This window comes from Salmo salar, chromosome 10, assembly GCF_965601325.2.
Source record: "Salmo salar chromosome 10, fSalSal1, whole genome shotgun sequence".
Taxonomy (NCBI): domain Eukaryota; kingdom Metazoa; phylum Chordata; class Actinopteri; order Salmoniformes; family Salmonidae; genus Salmo; species Salmo salar.
Genome location: NC_138300.1, coordinates 6,539,773 through 6,558,141, shown reverse-complemented (window position 1 = coordinate 6,558,141; position 18,369 = coordinate 6,539,773). Strand labels below are relative to the sequence as shown.

Sequence of the window (18,369 nt, the reverse complement as noted above, 5' to 3'; positions counted from 1 at the left end):
AAATGGACATGTGACATCATAATGATGTCCTTTTCTAGTTGTAGATTGAGAATGTCTACAACCAGGTAAAGATGTCTTTCTCATGACGATATCACGTCATGGAAAATAAATCATATTATTGTTGTTATCTGGTAAGATTTGTTTTACATAACAAGACATTTACAAAACTTCCTATTACAACCAACAGGGGTTCAAACTGGTTCAGGGAACAGAACCGAAAACGAACGACATTGTCAGAGGAACGGAAACAGAACCAGGAACGAAAGTGATCTCCAGTGTTCCGGAACAGAACCGGTATCTATAAATCTTGAAATACATTTAATAATGTTATATCTACTTCAAAAAATATTCCTAAAGTTTAGTATATAATTCTGTAATTCGGTGATGTTATAATGCTACTAATAGCCTAAACATATTCCAATTCATGTCATGATGTTCAGCGCTTCTAGCCAAGCCCTCTCCATGTCCACCCCTCTTCTCTTGCTCTCTCCTCACCCGTGAAAATTCAGTCACATCTCGTGCCTGCATTTATCTGACTAGTCAAAACTATTTTACCCTTTCCAGAGCAAGCTACACTATCAGCGCTAATTGGAGGAGTAAAATAATGAGCTGAATGTAAAAACGAAGTTGATTTCCCATGTTCCATTTTTTTTTTTTTTACAAAAAATGAACTATATGAAACATTACTTTTATGTGTTCGAATCGGTTCAGAACTTTATTTTCTGGTGGGATCACCGGAATGGAACATAAAAATAAGGGCTCTGCTCGGAACGATTGGAAAATAATTTTAGTTCCAACCTCTGACAACAAGTATGACATCAGAGGTGCCAATGACATAATTACATTATCGCAACCACTTTTGCCCCCCACTCATAAATAACACACACTAATTATGTGTCATACAATCCATATGTGATACAACACATACAGTACCAGTCAAAGGTTTGGACACACCTACTCATTCAATGGTTTTTCTTTATTTTTTACTATTTTCTACATTGTAGAATAATAGTGAAGACATCAAAACTATGAAATAACACATATGGAATCATGTAGTAAACAAAAAAGTGTTAAACATTATATTTGAGATTCTTCAAAGTAGCCACGCTTTTGCCTTGATGACAGCTTTGCACACTCTTGGCATTCTCTCAACCAGCTTCATGAGGTAGTCTCCTGGAATGCATTTCAATTAAGAGGTGCGCCTTGTTAAAAGTTAATTTGTGGAATTTAATTCCTTCTTAATGCATTTGAGCCAATCAGTTGTGTTGTGACAAGGTAGGGGTGGTATACAGAAGATAGCCCTATTTGGTAAAAGACCAAGTCCATATTATGGCAAGAACAGCTCAAATAAGCAAATAAAGATGACAGTTCATCATTACTTTAAGACATGAATGTCAGTCAATTTGGAAAATTTCAAGAACTTTAAAAATGTCTTCATGTGCAGTCGCAAAAACCATCAAGCGCTATGATGAAACTGGCTCTCATGAGGACTGGCACAGGAAAGGAAGACCCAGAATCACCTCTGCTGCAGAGGATAATTTCATTAGAGGTACCAGACTCAGAAATTGCAGCCCAAATAAATTCTTCACAGATTTCAAGTAACAGACACATCTCAACATCAACTGTTCAGAGGAGACTACGTGAATCAGCCCTTCATGGTCGAATTGATGCAGATAAACCACTGCTAAAAGACACCAATAAGAAGAGGAGACTTGCTTGGGCCAAGAAACATGAGCAAAGGACATTAGACCGGTGGAAATCTGTCCTTTAGTCTGATGATTTGTGAGACGCAGAGTAGGTGAATGGATCATCTCTGCATGTGTGGTTCCCACTGTGAAGCATGGAGGACGAGGTGTGATGGTGTGGGGGTGCTTTGCTGGTGACACTGTCAGTGATTTATTTAGAATTCAACGCACACTTAACCAGCATGGCTACCACTGCATTCTGCAGCGATACGCCATCCCATCTGGTTTGCGCTTAGTGAGACTATCATTTGTTTTTCAACAGGACAATGACCCAACACACCTCCAGGCTGTGTAAGGGCTATTTGACCAAGAAGGAGAGTGATGGAGTGCTGCATCAGATGACCTGGCCTCCACAGTCACCCAACCTCAACCCAATTGAGATGGTTTGAGATGAGTTGGACTGCAGAGTGAAGCGAAGCATATGTGGGAACTCCTTTAAGATTTTTGGAAAAGCATTCCAGGTGACACTGGTTGAGAGAATGCCAAGAGTGCAAAGCTGTCGTCAAGGTAAAGGGTGGCTACTTTGAAGAATCTCAAATATAAAATATAATTTGATTTGTTTAACACTTTTTTGGTTACTACATGATTCCATATGTGTTATTTCATAGTTTTGATGTCTTCATTATTATTCTACAATGTAGAAAATAGTAAAAATAAAGAAAAACCCTTCAATGAGTAGGTGTGTCCAAACTTTTGACTGGTACTGTATATGAAATTTAAGATACCCACAAATCTAAATTTGTGTATTTAATGCGAGCGCAGACCAAAAGATTTAACAACACAAAAATTCAAGTATTTCCCATAATGCAGTTGTTCTGTCTATGGACAACGTCTGGGTGTAGAACTATAATCTATGCATGCAAGAACTACTGCTTACAGCATCATAAGCAGTATGTGGAGTAAGTCCTTGGTCATGTTCCAGATCACCTATATTGCAGTCTCGCTGCACACAGCAACCATGCGTGCCATGTCAACAACTTCCCAGTCGGGCGTCAGATTTCTATAAACACCTATCCAGACGTTGTGAGAATTGGCAGGCGACTGCAATGTAGTCAACAATGTAGTCGACCTGGTACCCGGAAACGGTGTGATATACTGCATATTCAACAGGACAATATCCGAGACTCCATTTTGGCTCCCTACGGTGAGGCTGCAAAGTCAACTCATTCACTGGGTAGCAGGGATGCTTGGCTCGCTAGTTGGAAATAAACATTCTAGACGCTCTGTGGCTATACTGTGCTGCACTTGTCATTACAGACCCAAAATATAAGCTATAGTTAAAAGTTTAAGGGTCAACTGCAACCAACATTGAGCACGGTCTCAAAATGAGGTGATCTCTCGTTAAACCATCAATATGCCCTAAAATAACCCACACTGCTGATCTCAATTGCAACCCCTATTGGCGACCATATTACCCCGCCCTAAAGCTGATGTGGATGTTACCTTTAAGTCCCGGTTGCTGCCAAACATTTTCAAGGCTATTTAGCCCTCTGGGTATTATCTTCGGTATAAATGAAACCTAATATTTGAGCAGATTAAGCACAGATTTCAATATCTGATAATCATTCCGTACAACTGAAATGAGGTAATTCCTCGTTTACCAGCGATAATCTACTGTGGCAATTTACGCTATACATTTTATTAATGTGAAGCTTGTGTTGGTATACTTACTTTTCATTTCCAATATTTAATCCATTAATAACTTGTCTTAATACAGTATGGTAATTTCTTATCAAAAGGGGAAAATAAACTATTCCTGAACTAAAATCAACTTAATCAAACCAATCATGATTTTGTTAATACAAACCTATATTTTTATTCAATTAGAGTCTAATCAAGGTATGTCAAATTACAAATTATATTCTAATATGGCCCAAACATAAACTTCTATAATGTACTGTATTATACTTTACTGTACTCGAGTAGAGTATATCTCAGTAGAGTGCAGAATAGTGCAGTTGCAGTTTAGTACTCTACTGTAATGTACTATACTCTACGTCCCTGTACTGAACTATACTATACTCAAGTTTCTTACAATTCACTGGGTCTATATTCTTACAATAAATATTGATTAATTCAACTGATCTGCGTGTTTATTCTGGTGGGTTTTTGGTTGCAAGCTAGTTTGTTTTAACACGCAAGTGCATGTAATCTCCCTTTAGCAGCGTTTTAAGAAATCCAGCGCTAACCTGCAGCTGCGCGTTCTACCTGTTGGTTGCAATTGACCCAATGGTTTTAAATAAGTTAGTCTTTCCTCGCTCTACTGTACTTTGGGTTGTATTGACAGGAAGTGACTGTTAAAACAATGTAAACTAAAGCATCACATTGAAATAAGTTAGACAATAAATAAAATACAAACAGCACCAAAATACATTTAGCAATTTTCATAGCCAGCAAAAAAAAGCGTATTTTTTTCTCAACAAAGGGATAACCTGTTAATCTCATTCCATCTGCATACTGCATCAGCATTCACTGCATTCATGGAACATTTTACAAAATAAATGTAAGAAACGTTGTTCTGTTAGTTTTTTTCCTTTACAGTACCTTGACTTGTAACTGTACAGTGAGCGTATATAATACAGCAATGTAAGGTACAATGAGAGAGAGAGAAAGAAAGAGAGATAAAGTGAGATCGAGAGAGACAGAGATACAGAGAAAGACTGGGTCGGGGGACATGAGAATGACCCATTGTCTGACACTAAGTGGAGCTCAGATCAAGAGTCCTGTTGGAACATTGGAGTGTTCTGGGCTGAGCAAGGGTGTCACTAATCTCACCCATATGCTCTAGCCTTTGTGGGGCCGCTGTGGGGTCCAAGGTCCACCAGTTCAGCCCTCTCAACTGGTTAGTTGAGGGGAGGAGGGATTGGCTGGGGGATACAGCTCATGAGGGTGGGCCTGGGCGGTCAGTCAGAACTGACCCATCCGGGTGGTGAACAGACTGCGTGAGCGCGGCATGGCCGATGAGACGTGGCCGAAGCTGGATGAAGGCCACTTCATGATGAACTGGGAGGTCACTGGCAGCAGATACCTGCACATACGGAGGGAAGGATGGAGGGAAGAGAGGAGGGGGAAGGTGGACAAGGGACATAATGAGGGGAGGATTAGAGGCCCAAAGGGTCACAGTGAAGAGATCATGGCCGCATTAACCCATTATCCCTGCAAGCTGACGACACATTCACGAGATGAAGATACGTCTCCCCTTTTGTTCCAGCCTAGACTAAAATACAGCACCTTTCTAATGATGAGCTATGACTATGAGATCTGCAGCCATCAAATAGACACATGGCAAAAATATATACAGTAGGTAGAGAAGGTGGGAATAACTCCAGTGTGAGGTGAGATGGCGTGAGCAAGTGAATCTAGAGCGCCTGGATCTGTTCTAATTAAATCAAATGTTATTTGTCACATGCGCCGAATACAACAGGTGTAGACTTTACCGTGAAATGCTTATTTACAAGCCCTTAATCAACAATGCAGTTCAAGAAATAGAGTTAAGAAAATATTTACTATATAAACAAAAGTATTTTTTTTTTCTTCATAAAATCAAAAAGTAACACAAGAAAATGATATAACAATAACGAGGATATATAGGGGGTACCTGTACCAAGTCAATGTGGGGGGTACATGTCAGTCAAGGTCATTTGTAAAGTGACTATGCATAGATAATAAACAGCGAGTAGCAGCAGTGTAAAAACAAAAAGGGGGGGGGGGGGGGGGGGGGTGTCAATGTGAATAGTCATTTGATTAGCTGTTCAGGAGTCTTATGGCTTGGGGGTAGAAGCTATTTAGGAAATTCTTAGACCAAGACTTGGCATTCCGGTACCCAGGTGGCTGTCTTTGACAATTTTTAGGGCCTTCCTCTGACACCACCTGGTGTAGAGGTCCTGGATGGCAGGAAGCTTGGCCCCGGTGATGTACTGAGCCGTTTGCACTACCCCCTGTAGTGCCTTGCGGTCGGAGGCCGAGCAGTTGCCATACCAGGCAGTGATGCAACCACTCAGGATGCTCTCGATGGTGCAGCTGTAAAACCTTTTGAGGATCTGAGGACCCATGCCAAATCTTTTCTGTCTCCTGAGGGGAATAGGTTTTGTCGTGCCCTCTTCACGACTGTCTTTGTGTGCTTGGACCATGTTAGTTTGTTGGTGATGTGGACGCCAAGGAACTTGAAGCTCTCAACCTGCTCCACTACAGCCCCGTCGATGAGAATGGGGGCGTGCTCGGTCCTCCTTTTCCTGTAGTCCACAATCATCTACTTTGACTTGATCACGTTAAGTGAGAGGTTGTTGTCCTTGCACCACACGGTCAGGTCTCTGACCTCCAAATAGGCTTATACAGCTCATTGAGTACGTCTTAGTGCCAGCATCAGTTTGTGGTGGTAAATAGACGGCTACGAATAATATAGATGAGAACTCTCTTGGTAGAGAGTGTGGTCTACAATTCATCATGAAATTGTTGCATGTTGCATTAATATTTTTGGTCATTGTAATAATAAATACACAATGAGTAACAATAACTTAGCAATATACACAGGGTACCAGTACTGAGTCAATGTGCGGGTGTACAAGGTAATTGAGGTAGATATGTACAGTACATATAACTAGGAATTAAGTGACTAGGCAACAGGATATATAATAAACAGTAGAAGCAGTGCGGTAGCAGAGAGAACAGTCTATGACTTGGGTGTCTGGAATCTTTGAAAAAATGTTGGGCCTTCCTCTGACACCACCTGGTATAGAAGTCCTGGATGACGGGGAGTTTGGCCCCAGTGATGTACTGGGCCATACACACTACCATCTGTAGCCCCTTGCGGTAGGATGCAAGCAGATGCCGTACCAAGCGGTGAAGCAGCCAGTCAAGATGCTCCCAATGTTGCAGCTGTATAACTTTTTGAGGATATGAGGGCCCATGCCAAATCCTTTAAGCCTCCTGAGGGGGAAGAAGCATTGTTGTGCCCTCTTCATGACTGTGTTGGTGTGTGTGGACCATGATAGATCCTTAGTGATGTGGACACCGAGGTACTTGAAGCTCTCGACCAGCTCCACTACAGCCCCGTCGATGTGAATGGGGGATGTGCTCGGCCCTCCGTTTCCTGTAGTCCACAATAAGCTCCTTTGTCTTGCTGACGTTGATGGAGAGGTTGTTGCCCTGGCACCACACTGCCAGATCTCTGATCTCTACCTAATAGGCCGTCTCACTGACATCAGTGATCAGGCCTACCACCGTCGTGTCGTCAGCAAACTTAATGATGGTGTTGGAGTCGTGGGTGAAAAGAGAGTACAGCAGGGGACTAAGCACGCACCCCTGAGGGATCCCCATGTTGCGGGTCAGTGTGGAGGATGTTTTGTTGCTTACCCTCAGCACCTGGGGGCAGCCAGTCAGGAAATCTAGGATCCAGTTGCAGAGGGAGGTGTTCAGTCCTAGGGCCATTAGCTTAGTGATGAACTTGGTGTTGGCACTATGGTGTTGAACGCTGAGCTGTAGTCAATGAACAGCATTCTCACATAGGTGTTTCTCTTGTCCAGATGGGAGAGGGCAGTGTGGAGTGCAATAGAGATTGCGTCATCTATGGATCTGTTGGGGCTATATGCGAATTGGAGTGGGTCCAGTGTGTCTGGGATGATGGTGTCGATGTGAGCCATGACCAGCCTTTCAAAGCTTTTCAGAGTGCAACGGGGCGATAGTCATTTCGACAGGTTACCTTGGGGTTCTTGGACACAGAGACTATGGTGGTCTGCTTGGAACATGTAGGTATTACAGACTGGGTCAAGGTGAGGTTGAAAATGTCAGTTGCTGGTCAGCGCATGCTCTGAGTACGGGTCCTGGTAATCCATCTGGCTCTGCCGCATTGTGAATGTTTACCTGTTTAAAGGTCTTACTCACATCGGCTACGGAGAGCTTGAATAAAACAGCAATCTGTGATTGATTTGCCCATTTTTGTACTTTGAAATTAATGCTGTAAACCCATTGATTGATGAAGAATATAACTTACAAATGCCTAATGAGCTTAGATCAACTGTCCTACCCCCATCAGAACCTAAAATATAAGCTTGTTTAAATCCCTTGTTTGTAAACAATGTAATTGTAAACAAACACTGTATAGCCTCAAAAAATGGTTAAAACTATAATTCTGAGATCATGCATGGTCAATTCTTGCATCCATTGCTCTGTTTATGAATTTGAGAGTGGTTACATTTCTCCAGCCCCATGCCTAAGCTAATTACCAAAAAAGTGGCGTGTTCACCACTTTGTTATTGTTTGAACTGCAGATTTCCTCTTTAAATACGAGTACAGCTCAACCAGAAACAACTCACTGTAACACTTTGCTTTATAACTTATAAGCATGTATGCACCTGTATAATGTCTTATAACAAGGCGCATAATATGTTATTTAACTATTTGTATCAACATTTCAACTCATTCAAAATGGCAAGGGACATCAATGAATTAACTCAGGGAGAACAAAAATGGCATTTGAGTAAAAAGCTTGATCGAATTTTACAGATCTGAATGGCTAACTAATAAAACAGTTTGTCAACTAAACCATATGGATTATGGTGCGAATTAATGTTCTTCTGTTAGCTGGCAGATAACACTGTTCACTCTGACATACTTTCCCTGTAAAATATCTCCTGGACAAATTAGTTGAGCTGCTTCTTCTTCTTTTTAAAGTCGACCAAAAAAAGAATTGCTGCGTCGAGGGCATCTGCCGCAACAGAGCCCGACCCAGGAGAGTTGGGCAGGATTCAAATTAACTTCATTTAGTTCAAGAAGAATGTCCTTGAAAACCACTCAAGTGGGCCGTGCGGGTACTTTCGATTGCGGTTGTTAAACTACCCACCCACAGTACTACTTGGCCTGTTCTAGAGCTCAACCATTCAATGGAGCAAGGCCGGAAGAGAAGGAGAGCGAGGGAGGGTGGATTACTTAGCCAATACCCTCTCGAATTGCTGCACTGCTTCACTACATCCTCGCAACTTCAGGGGCACTGCTTACAATGGTTTCCGATGGGACATTGACTTTTATACTTACAGTAGGATGGTGTTGCAGGATTTTCTGTCACCTTTCGGGTTCATCCCTTTCCTCGTTTCTGATTATGTTGGTCTGTGTCCAAAATGGCACCCTATTCCCTAATCTTTTTAAAAGTAGTGCACTACATAGGGAATAGGGATCCATTTCTGGAAGAAGCTTTGATTTCTCCTGAAGGCTTTCCTCTGTATCTGATATCCGTTCTGTTTGAGTTTTATTACAAACCCCCTAGACCGTGTTTGAAGGGGATCAGTCTGAAACTTTGGTGTGTGTTACACTTCCTGGAAGGCATAACCATATTTCTTACACGGAACACTTGTTGGCCAATGTATGGAAATTCCACTGCAAGAAATGAAATTCAAACATGAACTATGCGGTGATGCTTGTGGGTGGTGGTTAGTGATTGTGTGTACTATTTTCCCTTTCTATTTCTCATGAATTCACACAGAGAACATTCTGTCCACACTAGGTAGGCCAATCGCGTGATATGGTCCCGACACTATAGCACGCAGAACCCTGATCACTCTGCGGGCTATAGTTAATTGGACCCTCTGTAACACGTCTTCCAGGTCTTGGGCTTTTGATCATGGATGAGCTGCTTGCAGTAACCTGCCAGTTGAAAGTCCAGGAGAAGCCACTGCTGTGGAGCCCTGCTTCAATTCAAATCGTCAGTGTGAAGAGACCGAGCTCCAAACTCGCCGCTGCATTATGTGGAGTACCTCCAACAGGCCCTGCACTGTTCAAGGTCTCTGTTAGCGACACAACTGCCAAGCAGAATAACAGAGTCTTGACTAAGTGAAAGAAGTGAACATGATCAAAATCCGTACAGAGAAGGTCATCTTTGACCGATTCCACAGACAAAACCCAATTAACCTGATTGTTATTCCTTTAAAAAAATGGGGGAAAATGAAATAAGGTCCAAAACCTTAACTGTACTGAATAGAATAATTCACATTGTACTTTTCAGCTGGATTCAAGCAACTATGGTGGATGTGTAACCAGGCCAGGTCAGTACATCTTGGTCTGTTCGGTTTGGTTCAATTCACTAGCGTGAAAAGCCATCTAGGCTCACAATAATACTGTTGTGTGACTATGTTCATATGTTCTGCCCACACAGAAAGAGAAGGCCTGTTCTCAGACCTACTGTATGTGATCACTGACACACGTGTTCTGTACTCCTACCATGAGAAGTGCTTAAGTTAGAGAGTCTCTCATCACTGAGACCCACTCCAGTGTGTGTGTGTGTGTGTGTGTGTGTGTGTGTGTGTGTGTGTGTGTGTGTGTGTGTGTGTGTGTGTGTGTGTGTGTACTGCAGAATATATGTCTGTGTAAAATGCGTATGTGAGAGTGTGAGTGTGTGTGTTCGGCATGCGCGTGTGTGTTGCATATGTGTGCATTTATGAGTGTTAGTGTGTGTGTGTGTCAGGTAAGCAGGCAGCATAAGGATGCAGGTCAGGGGGTCCAGACACAACGGCAGTGAGTAGGGTATGAGTCACAGGCTAGCAGAAGGAGGTGACAGGTGCAAGATGGTGCTCTTCTCATAGGCAGACATAATGTCACCCCATCGAGACAAAGCATGTGGCTAATGACAAAAGAACCGTAACCAGCCCCATGGTGGCCATGGGGCATTCACAAGTGTCTGATGGACTCAAAGGAAGGATGGCCATCGTTGTGAAACTGTGGTAAGCACGCAGTGCAATGGAAGCCATTCTGTGTCAGTGACGAGAAGAGGTTAGGTTATTGGTCGGCCAGGGCTCACAGTCTCTTGCGATTGCATGTTGACAGGCTGCTTCCCAACAGTCTCAATTTGTTTACTTTCCTTGCCTCCTTTCCTACATAACCTCTAATCTGTCCTTTCACCAGTCAGCTTTCTTGACCTTTAGACTAAGTCTGACGAAAAAAGGAGACAAGGTGAGGAATCTATCTGAGACTATTGGGACACAGCTACAGTAAGCCACAGTTAGCATGAAGGTGTGCAGTGGGGGATTGGGGTAGGGCTCAATTCCATTTTTATTTCAGTCAAATTCAGATGATGAATTGAAAGTCCAAGGGTCCAAGATGTTTGGATTCTTGAATTTTTTATTTCGATTCCTGTCCAGAGTTGACTGAATTTAAATGGAATACACTTGGAAAGTGTAAACACAACTGGAGACACCTCATTACCACGTTTTTTAAAGCATTATGGTAGCTAGTGAAAGAGTGTAGGAGCAGTTGCTAACTAACTGTAAATAACTTTAGCTAGCTAACTAACTAACTTGGCTAACTGTGGGGTGAAACTATTCACTTATTCAGTTAGTTAGCTACCACACTTCTCTTTTCTCACAAACGTAATGCTGCATTTAGCTAGCTAGCTGAGGGGCGAAATAATTCACAGCAACATAACGCTGCCTTTGGCTAGCTAGCTAACTAACTTGGAAAACTGTGGGGCGAAACAATGAACTTATTCACATTTAGTTAGCTACCACACTGCTCTTTACTAGCAAACATAATGCTGCATTTAGCTAGGTAGCTAACTAACTTGACTAGCTGTGGGGCAAAACAATTAACTTATTCACAGATAGTCAGCTACCACACCGCTCTTTGCTAGAAAACATAAAGCTGCCTCCAAAACTAGCAAGTGGTCTCTACTAACATTTCGATGTTTGCAACATGTGGTCTTTCCAAGCATATTGAGATCAACCCTGCTGAGGACTCAGTCAGACTGTAGGCAGCAAAGGGGTGAGGCCAGAGTGAGGGGAGGAATAGAGGTCACTGAATCGAGCATAGACCTGCGTCAACGGGCGCGATGGCAGAGGAAGAAGAGCCATGGGCGGAGGTGGCTGGTCCTGCAGCCAATGGTGAGCTTCCGTGGTGAGCACACACACACACACACACACACACACACACACACACACACACACACACACACACACACACACACACACACACACACACACACACACACACACACACACACACACACACACACACACACACAGGAAGTTGAGAGATAGACCAATGTATTATTTGAATGGACAGAAGGAAGGATACCCCTCAGGGGGTAAGCAGGTAAATAGTATTAATTCAGGCAGGTTGCTTAATTCTCTTTCATATGCATGACTTTCCCCATAGGAGTGCTAAACGTGGGCCGCTGGCTGGTCGGTGCCGAGCCACATATTCCCCTGGAGGCAGTGGTTCAATACCTGTTCCGACACTCACTTTTCTATGCTGTATCCCTCTCATCTAGCTCCCCATCTCATATTCTAAAATAATACCTGTCAATAGAAACTTCAAAATACCCTAAAAAGAATTGTTTAGTCCGACACACAAATACACACACCACCCCACTCCTACCCCTGCCTCTTGCCATTGAAAGGCGTCAAGTTCCTCAAAGATAAGGCATGAAGTTCTTTAAAAGAGATTCTTCAACACAGTCGACTATTATGCTCTGGTCCAAAATAGTTCACTATATAGGGAAAAGGGTATCATTTGGAACGCATACAAATTTCGGTGTATCCAGACTACGGATGTGACAAATGGAAACATTTTCTTAATGTTTAAACTGCCGGTTTTCTGTTAAAACTATAAGAAAGAAATCATACAATTCCATCTAAATTCACAATATAGATGGTCTACATCATGCTTCCCACAAAGAAAGAGAGACATTTTTATATTTTATGCTGCTTTTGCTTTTCATGACGGTGGCGTGTGTAGCTTGCTGTTGTTGTCGTCCAATCACAAGTCATAGAGCTAGAGCCACCGTATTGCAAGTTATTAGGAGATATCTAAGCTAATCAATGGAAGATGGAATTAAAATGACAGAACTAAAAGTGAAATGTGAAGGACAGGCGTAAAAACAGGTAGGCTGCTACTTAATAATCTGAATGGAGTTGTTATTTACTATGGGAAGGGGAGAAAGCGCACAGTTAACAAAGTAGCTAAAGCTCGTTTTTTTAAACTAATGTAGGCATTTGTTACATTTTTCTTTTCCCTTCATGATGATGATCAGGACCTAATACAGACTATCCAAAATCCCCCCGACCCGCACCCTTTTTAATGACTAAATTAGAAAGTGCAAAGTGATAGCCTGTTAAATATACGCTGGTTATGAATCATCTAAAGCGTTCTGGGGGAAGGAGCAGGCGTAAGGTCATTTGTGGCGCGCCTCATCTGGCTCATAATTGAATTAAACTGGCCTCAGGGGGCTTGCTAACCTGCACGCTAATCCCAAGGTCATTACTTCCTGTTAACATTGTAGCCCTGTGTGTTCTTAGCTTGTGTTCCAAATGGCACCCAATTCCCTATATAGCACACTACTTTTGACCAGGGCCCATAGGCTATGGTCAAATGTAGTGCACTATATATAGTACCAGTCAAAAGTTTGGACACATCTACTCATTCCAGGGTTTTTCTTTATTTTTACTATTTTCTACATTGTAGAATAATAGTGAAGACATTAAAACTATGCAATAACACATATGGAATCATGTAGTAACCAGAAAAGTATATTTTATATTTGAGATTCTTCGAAGTAGCCACCCTTTGCCTTGATGACAGCTTTGCACACACTTGGCATTCTCTCAATCAGCTTCATGAGGAAGTCACCTGGAATGCATTTTAATTAACAGGTGTGCCTTGTTAAAAGTTAATTTGTGGAATTTATTTCCTTCTTAACGCGTTTGAGACAATTAGTTGTGTTGTGACAAGGTAGGGGTGGTATACAGAAAATAGCCCTATGGTGGTAAAAGACCAAGTCCATATTATGGAAAGAACAGCTCAAATAAGCAAAGAAAAACGACAGTCCATCATTACTGTAAGACATGAAGGTCAGTCAATGCAGAACATTTCAAGAACTTTTAAAGTTTCTTGAAATGCAGTCACAAAAACCATCAAGCGCTATGAAGAAACTGGCTCTCATGAGGACCGCCACAGGAAAGGAAGACCTAGAGTTACCTCTGCTGCAGAGAATAAGTTCATTAGAGTTAACTGCACTTCAGATTGCAGCCCAAATAAATGCTTCACAGATTTCAAGTAACAGACACATCCCAACATCAACTTTTCAGAGGAGACTGCGTGAATCAGGCCTTCATGGTTGAATTGCTTCAAAGAAAACACTACTAAAGGAAACCAATAAGAAGAAGAGACTTGCTTGGGCCAAGAAACACGAGCAATGGACATTAGACCGGTGGAATCTCTCCTTGGTCTGATGAGTCAAAATTTTTGATTTCTGGTTCCAAATGCTGTGAGACACAGAGTAGGTGAACGGATAATATCCGCATGTGTGGTTCTCACTGTGAAGCATGGAGGAGGAGGTGTGGGGGTGCTTTGCTGGTGACACTGTCAGTGATTTATTTAGAATTCAACACACACTTAACCAGCATGGCTACCACAGCATTCTGCAGCGATATGCCATCCCATCTGGTTTGCGCTTAGTGGGACTGTCATTTGTTTTTCAACAGGACAATGATCCAACACACCTCTAGGCTGTGTAAAGGCTATTTGACCAAGAAGTAGAGTGATGGAGTGCTGCATCAGATGACCTGGCCTCCACAATCACCCAACATCAACCCAATTGAGATGGTTTGGAATGACTTGGACCGTAGAGTGAAGGAAAAGCAGCCTGCTCAAAATATGTGGGAACTCTTTCAAGACTGTTGGAAAAACATTTCATGTGAAGCTGGTTGAGAGAATGCCAAGCTGTCATCAAGGCAAAGGGCGGCTACTTTGAAGAATATAAAATATAAAATATATTTTGATTTGTTTGACACTTTTTTGGTTACTACATGATTCCATATGTGTTATTTCAAAGTGTTGATGTCTTCACTATTATTCTACAATGTAGAAAATAGTAAAAATAAAGAAAAATGAGTAGGTGTGTCCAAACTTTTGACTGGTACTGTAGGTGATAGAGTGCCATTTGGGACGCATCTTAAAAGTTTACACGTTCAAAACCAATCCCCCACCAAGTCTTATGAGGATCGACATTAAAAATAGAAGAGTTATAGAAAGGGTATAGAGGCTGGGGTCAGTTGTTGGTCAGGTGAGATTCCTGTGAAGAATTGTAGTTAGGGCGGAATGGGGAGTTGTCGGGGTACAAAGGTTCGGAAATAACATTGTGAGCTGCCTGCATCAAAAGTTTCAAATGAAAACCATACTTTTTTAGGGATTAGGAAGGGTAGACGTGTTGGGGGTTTAAGGAGTAATATTAAAGCTTGGCAGGCAACAGAGTTAGGCAGGGAAGTGGGGGTACCACCTAGCCCAGGTATTGTTAGGAGAAACACTGAAAGAGAAAATATAAACACATACCACTTGGTTCAGGTGCTAGATAGAGAAAGAAAATGAATGAAAAAAAAAGTATGTATTGGTGTGGTGCACAACACTTGCGTAACATTCTGATCCCTACTAGAATTTTCATCAGGTCTGAGATTCGAAACATTGTAATACCAATGGGAATCATAACATTGTCCAAGTCTCACTAACAACTCCATATTGGGAGTTGGAGTAAAAAATTCCTTAATTTCATACGTTTTTTTCAGAAATCCCATTTGGAGGCTTCCCAGAATCAGGAGGGAATTAGCATAGTCACCTCAAACCAGGAATTCTGTAAAACCTGGGAACTGGGAAAGTTTCTACCTCCAACCAGGATTTCGGGAAAAACCAAGGAACATCAGGAAAGTTTCATCCTCCAACCAAGATTTTTTTAAAGGGTACAGAATTTTACAACTGAAGTTGGAAGCATATCAGTTGCAAAAATGATTTGTTTCATCAGTAGAAAACAAAGGAAGAATGGACGTTGATTGGATGTTGATCCTCACCTAGTGTCGTCCCATTCGGGGCTGAGGCCGGTGAGCGAGCCCCGGGACTCGGAGACAAATTTGTAGACAACGAGGAGGCAGTCCCTGCACAGCTGCACCAGCCTCTGGCAGCACTGGAGCTCCTGCTGCGATACCACCTCACTGCTCTTACTGAAGATGGTCTCCCACGACGAGCTGCGCCACAGAACACACACACACAAAGACATAAGAGGGGATAAAACAAATGCTGTACATTTAACCCCCTTTATCACACTGGCCATTCCCCCCGACTGTGAGGCGCTCAGAACTGTGAGAGAACTGAGGGGTTGGGGCGTTTTAATATAAACCCTCTCAATTCTTTGGGTTTTTGAACGGTTTAGAGACAGTTTTTTCTTCTTTCTCTTTCAAAGCCCTGTTAAATTCCGACCGCAATAGTCGCGGCGGCGTTTGATTGTCGAAGTTGCTCAGATGAAATATCAAACGAGGGGTCTCGTGGATCTCAAGTGTACGTTTACACCGCCTGGTCTTAGCGAGTAGCGAGGTGGGCTCCAACGCTGCATGACGCCGGGCCCCCCTGCAGCGTTTATCCTGTAGCTACGGCGGCCCACGTCCTCCGGAGCGCGCTCCCTAATTAAACGCAAGCAGCATGTGGTGCCTGAGCCGCATCTGCTGGCTAATCCGCCCGGAGACTCGGACTCTCATCAAGTGAAATAAAGCCACTCACTGACTCGAACAAGGCTACAGTACGGCACACTCGGTCATTGACAATCAATTACCAGCTGTGGCAGTTGCCGGGGCAGCTATACAAAAACCCACGTAGCCCCCCACGACGAGTGCTGCTAACTGCTTACAAAAAGAATATGGAGAGGGAGGAAAAGGTTGAACCTTTATCAGCAACGAGATGAGAAGCTTGCTGCACCACAGCTGGCTCTTGAAGATGATATAATATAATGTATGTGTGTGTGTGTCTGTAGATATGTGAATAGGAGTGTGTGTGTTTCTATAAGGATGCAGAGTGAGATGAGTCACTATGTAGAAAGCCACTTACAGTCGGCACAAAAATGGCACACAAAAAAAGTCGGGAGAGACATCAAAGGACCTTTCTACAAACAGAAGTGAGTGAGGAAAGAAGAGTATGGGACCTACTTTAGCCTTTCCTTCCTTCCTTCCTTCCTTCCTTCCTTCCTTCCTTCCTTCCTTCCTTCCTTCCTTCCTTCCTTCCTTCCTTCCTTCCTTCCTTCCTTCCTTCCTTCCTTCCTTCCTTCCTTTCTGACACATTAAAAGCCCCGATGATAAGAAAACAAGATCTGTGGCCACATTACGCAGACTGAGAAATGTGTCTCGACTCTGATAGACACGTGTTGCTTTCATCCCTGTAGCTCTTTGCAGGATGAGAGGGACTCCGTCTACTCTGTCTGTCTATATGGTCTGCCTGTCTGTCTACTCTGTCTGTCCGGATGTCTGTCTACTCTGTCTGTCCGGATGTCTGCCAGTCTGCCTGTGATCTCCACAGCAGTGCATGGCTGGGCCTGTCAATAAGTGCACCAGCTGTCAATCAAACATGCATTGGGCAGAATGTGGAGCCTAATAAATGCTGATTTCATCATGCTGTAGCATGGATTTCAGTTGTTACATACTTGATTGCTACATACTTTCTGGACATTTGTTACTGAAATATGCACTTATCAAGGCAGAAAAAGACACGCACAATCCCAAATCGATCCATAGTTCCTACCCTCTTTGCACTTGGGGTGATCTGAGAGAATTGGAAAGGTGTAAGAACAATGGTGAAAATTCCACTTAGTCTATCAGAGGACGGGGGAAAGGTGTTGCTATTACCATATTGTTAATACTCTCATATCTTTGCAGGTGCATAGGGGATAGTGGGTGGAGGTCGATATGGGATTGAGCACTACAGTACCAAGTATTGAAGAGAAATCAGGTATTGAGAGAGAGAGTGACAGACAGAGACAGAAAGAGAATGAGAGAGAGATTGATTCGGAGAGACAACAAAAGAGAGAATGAGACCTACCCAGTGTTGGAGAACAAGTTCCACAGGCCCTGTCCGTGGCTCCAGAGCAGTCGGTTAAAGACGCGGTTGAAAAGGCGATACAAATGTAAACTGTCCACGTCGGGCTCCCTCCAAAGCCGCTGCAGCACCGAGCGTACGTTGGTACGGACGATGTCCAGAACCTTCATGAGACATTAAAGAAACAGACGAAAAAAAGGGAAAGTGATAGGAAGAGAAAAACGTTAGTATGTATGATGTCAAGAAACTTCATCAAACATAAAAAAAAAACACACAAAGATGGAGGGAGAGAAAGAAAATAAAAATAAATCAAGGTTTGAACAGACGCCAGGGGGACAGCATGAAAGACCAAAGCAACACACTACTATTATTCGTCATACTTCAATTACTTCTTCTTCTTCTTATTATTATTCCCACCGCTACTCCTCCTACAGCTTTTATGTGAAACATACCATTTAACTTTACAATGTGCAGAGAGGTCTAACTTGAGTTGCTGACATATGATTTTTATACTCATCATACTTTTACAAATATAATCACTTAAAAATGCTAATTTTAACATGGAGGTCTTGGGTGACCAAAATATTACATTTTAGAAACATTGCTATTGATACACCTTTTACGATACAGAACACTCCAAATTACAAACCCTGCAAAAATCATTCTGATAACTATTATACCTCCTTTTACAATATTTAACTTTTTGTAATTCCAAAAACTCCCATTAGTTAACATGGTGGTTCAAAACTAAACTTAATTGCCTAGCAACTCAGAAACCAGTTTTATATGAACAAGT

The 18,369-nt window shown here is 42.5% G+C and overlaps 1 protein-coding gene across 1 annotated transcript in view; it reads right to left on the bottom strand.

The window, feature by feature from the left end:
- Positions 1 to 4,165: 4,165 nt before the first annotated feature.
- The window catches only part of ttll7 (tubulin tyrosine ligase-like family, member 7), a 140,136-nt gene continuing 125,932 nt past the window's right edge, over positions 4,166 to 18,369 (bottom strand). The window contains exons 19-21 of the mRNA XM_014215640.3: positions 17,577 to 17,737; positions 15,566 to 15,739; positions 4,166 to 4,773 (exon numbers count right to left, since the gene is read on the bottom strand). Coding sequence (XP_014071115.2) covers positions 4,653 to 4,773; positions 15,566 to 15,739; positions 17,577 to 17,737 — 456 coding nt within the window. The 3' untranslated portion in view covers positions 4,166 to 4,652. The remainder of the gene's footprint in view (positions 4,774 to 15,565; positions 15,740 to 17,576; positions 17,738 to 18,369) is intronic.